The sequence below is a fragment of the Octopus bimaculoides genome, chromosome 16 (genome assembly GCF_001194135.2).
Source record: "Octopus bimaculoides isolate UCB-OBI-ISO-001 chromosome 16, ASM119413v2, whole genome shotgun sequence".
NCBI lineage: Eukaryota > Metazoa > Mollusca > Cephalopoda > Octopoda > Octopodidae > Octopus > Octopus bimaculoides.
Genome location: NC_068996.1, coordinates 33,155,831 through 33,163,039, shown reverse-complemented (window position 1 = coordinate 33,163,039; position 7,209 = coordinate 33,155,831). Strand labels below are relative to the sequence as shown.

General features: G+C 37.3%; 1 protein-coding gene across 1 annotated transcript in view; it reads right to left on the bottom strand.

Moving 5' to 3' along the window:
- Positions 1–7,209, bottom strand: part of LOC106880763 (leucine-rich repeat-containing protein 47) — a 27,574-nt gene that overhangs the window by 3,272 nt on the left and 17,093 nt on the right. The window contains exon 2 of the mRNA XM_052973486.1: positions 677–939. Coding sequence (XP_052829446.1) covers positions 677–939 — 263 coding nt within the window. The remainder of the gene's footprint in view (positions 1–676; positions 940–7,209) is intronic.

Genomic DNA, 7,209 nt, shown 5'->3' with positions numbered 1-7,209 from the left:
AAAAAAAGAACCATTTACGCATGAAAGCATGCAAAATAATGAAATTTACGAAATTTTTTTTCTTTTTTTTTCATGCAAAGATGCCTCCCATCAAAACAGGGAAATTGCAACTTATGTGGGCTGTTTGATCCAAAACTGTTCTCCAGCCCCACACCCTTCCAAAAATTTTGCCTAGAAATTTTTTTGTAATCATAATCTACAACGTTTGAAAGGAATTTGTATAAAATTTCATTAAAAATGCCTATTTTCCAGAAAGTTATGAAGGGGAAAATGTTGGGTCCTGTGAATTTTCTGAAACTCCTCTCCCCAACCCCTTGGGAAATGTTTCCAAAAAATCTTTACCTATACTCAATCTACATGATATAAGCAGTTATTTGGTGAAAGTTTTGTTAAAAAATATACATTTTTCTGGAAGTTGTGGGTCAACAAAGTTGGTGGGGTATTAAACTGTAGTTATGCCTTTTTTCAGTAAAAGTTAATGGTAATGGATTAACATTAACTTCTGTTACATTTTCAAAGGATTAACGAAGTTAACTTTTTGGTTAATGGATTAACAAAGTTAACTTTTTGGTTAATGGATTAACGAAATTAACTTTTCAATTAACAGTGCCCACCTCTGGTCAAAAATCTCTATAATAATGATAGGCAAATTAATGATAAATTTAATGATTCTGACCTTTGTTACATCACTGTTAGTGATGGGTGGGAAAGAAATTACTTGCTCTTTTGCATCAAGTAAACAAGGGTATTCAGGTTTCTCATGAAGAAAATCTAAATACCTAAAATAAAAAAAATAAAAAAAGATTAATAGCTCAACATTTATTAGCAATTTTGTTTTAACATGTATCAATCTTGTGACATCACACCTGTGTAGCTTACAGTTTAATTTACATCTATTTACTCCTTGGTTACTACTATACTTTTGAACTTTTAACATTGTCATTTACATGTAACATATATCACACACTCAAATTAGTTGTCCCCATTGCTCACTTCATTCAAAAGTCTTTGATATTCTCCCTCTTCCCTAACAGACTTGTATTCATACTTTACATTACACATTCAATGGATCATATGGAAATAAATTCCATCCAGTACCAGACCCTTTACTTTAGCAGCCTGTTTCACAACCAAAGAGAGCTGATATAACAATTCTCTTAAATAACCCTCCTCCTATCTGTTGTACTTATCAATAATGTAACGATTCATTTCCTACTTTCAACAAGCCATTTGAACAGTCCACAACCTTTAGTTTAAGTTAGGTCATGTAAATAAGCACTCTTGATTTTTCAGTGAGTCTGCAAGAGAACTACTCTATGTAAATTCCAAAGGAAGACAAACTGTTGAAATTGACAGGTTTACAGTAAAAACTGAACATTAAGGATTTGAAGGCAGGGAAAGTAGTTTGACTAACAGTATAATTGATGAGATTCTGAAAATATCTGCTGAAATATGACCTACAGTCACTTGCAACAACAATGGATCATTCCCAATGACTGGCATTACAGCATCATTAATTAAACTGCTATAATCATACAAAAGATATTTTAATAAGAGGCAAGAGCTGTGGCTTCAAACTGATGGACTAAATTATGAAAGTATCAGAAAACGTTATAACATAACTAATTATCAAAAACAATTACTTAGATGAGACACTTTGGGCTTGTGTCAAGAAGGCACACCACAAACGGCCTCTTCCTAGTGAGCCAATACAAAAGAAATTCTTAAGAGTAAGCAACACTATTTACATTGATGACATACAGAAGAATTCTAACAAGGTACCCAACTATGTAGTTTAATGGCTGCTAAAAAAAACTAAGTGTAAATGATTGGTTTGAGAGAAATGCCCAAGCCAATGCAAGCATGGAAAAACAGATGTAAAATGGTAATAGTGTCAAAATTCTTACAACATTATACATTTATTCAAGCTTTACACAGTATAGAGATGTCTAATCTCGTTCTCATTCTTGATTAAAAATACCTCTCTTAAGCTGCTAGACATTTCTTATGGTTTTATGCTAATAATCTTAGTTTCAGTTTGTGCAGACTGAATCTTATTCTTTCACATTTCAAACACTATTAGTATATGTTGAGTTCAAAATCTATTCAACATTAGAGTATATTTTTTTACACTCATATATCTGTTTATATATGTACTGATATATACTTCTTATATATGTTCTTACTATACAATATAATAAAGAAAATAATACATATATTTTCTTTATATATACACTTCTTATGGTTTTTAAAAACAGAAATACATTATAATAAAGTTAATAAAAAATGCATACCCATGAATAATATATATATATGCACATCTATACACACCTTACATTATACTATATATCATGATTGACCAGGCTTTCACATGTTGTTATACATTGCTGGTCACAATGCACTTTTGCATTGATTTAATTTTCGAATGACATCACCCCACTGGCTAGGCAAGCAGGCCAACATTCCCCCTGATTGAAATGGAGAATGGAGCTATGTGAAATGGAGTGTTTTGCTCAAGAATACAATGACACCCAGTCAAGAAATTGAACCCACAATCTAGCAATCATGAGTGAATGGGCTTTCACTTTACTATATGTGTGTGTGCATGTGCACACGCATGTACATGTATAAATGTATGTATGTGGTAGAGTGAGCATTACTGATGAGTATTAATTTCCTATACAAAAATATGCTAATCTAATGCATCTCGCTCACAGTTGGGAGAGTCTTCTCCCTTGTCAATAAAATGAGACCATATATCACCATCATCATTTAACATCTATTGTCCATACTGGCATGGGTGGGATGGTTTGACCAGGGCTGGCAAGCTGGAAGGCTGCACCAGACTCCAGTCTGTTTTGGCATGGTTTCTATGGCTGGATGCCCTTCCTAATGCCAACCACTCCGAGAGTGTAATGGGTGCTTTTACATGTCACTGGCATGGGTGCCATTTGCATGACACCAGTATCTGCCACAAATGCGGCTTTTACTTGGCTTGATCGGTCTTCTCAAGCACAACATAATGCCAAGGGCCTTGGTCATTGCCTCTATGAGACTCAACATTTGAAAGTAGCTCAACCACCTTGCCTCCATGAGGCTCAACACTTGAAAGGTGCATTTTACATACCACCTACATGGGTGCCAGTTACTTGACACCAGCATCAGCCATGACTGTGATTTCACTTGGCTTGATGGGTCTTCTCAAGCACAGCATATCGCCAAAGGTGTCAGTCACTAGTCATTGCCTTTGTGAGGCCCAAAGTTCAGAGATCATGCTTCACCACCTCATCCTACATCTTGTGTCTACTTCTACCACAGGTTCCCTCCACAGTTAGGGACCAACACTTCTTTACACAACTGTCCTTCTGATATAGTCATGTGATACATCACATGACTATATCAGCGCATTCATCTCTCTTGCACACCACATCTGATATCTCTTACGCCTAACTTTTCTCTCAAGATGCTTACACTCTGTTGAAAATGCACACTGACATTGTACATCCACTGAAACATACTGGTTTCATTTCTTTCAAGCCTACGCATGTCCTTGGCTGTCACAGCCCATGTTTCACTGTTATGTAGCACAGCTGTTCACACACAGGCATCACACAATCAGCCTTTCATTCTGAGAGAGAGGCCCTTTGTAGCCAGCAGAGGAGGAGCTATTTAAACTTAGCCCAGCCTAATCTTATTCTGATAACTATGTTCTCAGGACATCCATCTCTGCTACTAACATGATCACCTAGGTAACAGAAGCTATCTACCACCTCTAGCTTACTCCCATGGTAGTTGATGGCCTATTTTCTGTACATTTTCGGTGTTTATTGTACCTGTGCATCTACCACACACAAAAGCTATCTTCCCTGTTAACCTTCCTCTGATATTGCTGCACCTTTTGTGTGTCCAAAGCTTATACTGGGTGCTTCTTACAGAGTTACTACCCACACCTTTTCTATAGATTGATCAGGGCCATCTACCTGAAGGGATTTGTGATTTGTCTGCTTTCCTACTTACTAAAACTTCGGTTTTTGCTAGGTTAACTCTAAGGCCCTATGTATACTCTACGGCAACATGACCTCTCAGCTCATCTTCTGAAAGAGCAGTTTATTGTCACTCTGGGCAGTGCAGAGCTTAAAGTTCAAGTGGAACAGGCACTGGCTAGAGCTCTGGAATTTGAGTCTAGCACAAGAAGTTCCCAGGTGGGCTACAGTTCCAGATTCAAAGCAAGTATGGGAAGCAGGAAGATTCAATGAAAGCTGTTTGAAGAAGAAAGAGCAAGAGATGGTTGGAAGAAGTTGCTGGCACCGTGGGAAGCCAAGACACAAGAAGCAAGATTGTTACAGCTTGAAAAGAGAACAAAAGTAGAATGATAATAGAAAGTTTACATTTAGGAGAGAGTACTGAACATCTGACTGCCGTGCTCATAAAATAAAGGAGAGTCAGGAAACTGGAAGGAGCTGATGTTAAGGGGCAACAGCCCCACATCTGAGAGGATGTAAAATGACTGTGATTGACAGCATAAAAGTGGATGGGAAGATTGACAGCTATTAGTGTTCCTTTGTGATTGATTTGGCCTTGAGATTTACCAGAGTTATCACAGCAGTTATGTAGTGTTTACTGGTCATTATACTGAACTGAGGGCACCTGTTGATGTCCCGACTGAAGCATGACCTCTTGCAGGGCAAGAGGTCATGCTTTCTGTCCATGTGGTGGATATGAAGGATCCTTGTCTCTTGGGTGTGGATTACTTGGCTAGGGGTGTTAGCTGGACTTCTGTCAAGATGGTAAAGTGGACAACTGCTGGTGGTGAGGTGAGAGCATTGCGGATGACAGTGATCCTACTACTGTTCCAGTGTCATGTGAAGCACCATATTGACACAGGGGATCATTGGCCAATTGAGCATTGGTGGATGACACTGACACGGCGTAAAGAAATGAAACGTTCTGAGAGAGAAGGCAATATAGAAAAATATCTGAGAGATAAAAGAAATGCTGAGTTAGAATTGCGAAATGTCCACCAAAACTTTGTAGAGGAGACTAAATCCAGCCATGAAGTCAAAGAAAAGCACACCGAGCATTTGGAGGAACATGACAGGAAAAATTTGAACCAGAAAATAGATCTTTTAAAGAAAGAAAATGAAAAACTAAAAGAGCAAGTGTTCTCACTGAACAGTGACAACAGCTGACTGTCAAAAAGTAAGTTTCAGCTGTTCTGGGAAATTAATGAACTAAAGGTGAATATCTTAAAAAAAAAAAAAAGAAAACCAACAAAAGTGCAACATGCATAAAAGACTTGCTGTATGAAAGAGGAAATGTCTTTCAACTCAAGATTTTGAATTGAAATTGCAAGTTTAAGATGGAAATTATTACACTAGGGAAGTAAAGAAGCTTCAGTTCACAGAAAATAATTATCAGAAGTTATTAATGTTGTATACATATGTTGGTCGACAAACGTCTAGGGTGTGGGTAGTGTTACGAACAAAAAATTATGTGAATATAATTTCAGATGGTACTACACGAATTGGAATCATTTTGGTCATGTGACTGTTTAAAGTAGGCTGGATGGTTTGGCAGACGTTTACTGTGTGGCCAGATTATAAATACTGTGGGTGAACACATGGCAGTTAGTCTGTGCTAGAAGCTGATGTGTGATGGTTGATGTGCTTGAGTCAGTGTCAGATAGTTGGTTCAAAGTGAGTGCTGGCAGGCGATGTGTGAGTTGTTGCTGGACAGTTCATGTGGAACAATTAACACAGTAGTTGGTGTCAAAGAACAGTTGACATCAGTTGATAAGTCAGTTTGATGCAACAGGTGTCTGCACTGTGAGGACAGTTTTGAACTGGCTGTGAAAATAGTCAGTGTAAACTTGGCAATGTAAAGAATGTGCTACCTGACTAACATGAATCAGAAGTAACCACAGAGTCCAAATGAAAAAAGATAGAAAATAAATCATTTGACTGGTGAATAAAAGAAGAGCTCAACAAAAGAACTCTATTCTACACATTTTAGAAGTAAATGAAAGAACTCATTAAAATATATTTACAGTGTGACAGAAAAAAGCTATTTTGTCATGATGGCATAGCACAGTCGTGCTATGCCAACTTCAACCCATTAGAGTTGGCTGCAGAAGGATACATGTAGCAGCTTCCACCCATCAGTATATGCACCATTTCCAAATAGCTAAATCAGTTGCAGATTTAAGGGCAAAAAAGCAACATCACTTTCTTTAACATGGTTCACCACCAACTTAGAGAGTTGTGGATTTGATGGTTCCAGTGGCAACATCACCCTTTCTGCTATATGTCTTTTACAGTGTTCACTACCAATGCCGCACAACTTGTTTGACGTATCTATTTTCATTCTACAGCATATATACTATCAAGGTGAAATACATAGTAAGTCATGCAAAATTCATTCATCTCTTACTACACCAATTAATTAACATTAACACACCAACCTAAAAAGAATTCTTATTACTTCATACACGTGTTTGTTACATTAAAAGAATAAACTTTTATGCTTTATTAATAAACATGCCTTCTGACATTTATTTCTACATGCACTTCATTCCACATTAAATTGTGACATTGATACATTCGAACACGTTACGACTCTGAAACTGTTACATATTCCATAAATTTTTAGCCACTTTTTACTTTGGTCATACTCAACAGTCTTGTTTGTTATTGTCAATTCCTTGACTTCTATAACTACTACTTCTTCGTCACTAAGCAAGTTGGCTTGCTGAGCTGGCTTGTGGTTTTCTCAAGCTACTGTTGAAGCCCATGATGGTTGGGGGGGGGGCAGTGTGCCACAATATTATGTACTTATATATATATATATATATATATATATATATATATATATATATGTATAATAATAATGTAGTTGTATACTGTCAGCTTAACGTGACAGTCCCAATAAGGGAATATACTACTGCTATTTAGCGCTAGGAAGCTGTCAGCCTTGACACATTTCCTGTGTCCTTATCTTTGCGAGGGGGAGATAAACTCCTCCACCCAGCCTAGCCTAGTAATCAGTGAATGTGTTTCACTGAAATAATATATCTTTGCAAGAGGTTGACAGACTTTTTCAACCAGCTGGTCATGCTACTTCAGGCTGATGACAAGCAAAGACTCAGAAACATGTCCCTGAATGCAGGCTAAGCTGGGTGGAGGTGCTTGTCTCCCCCTCGCAAAGATAAGG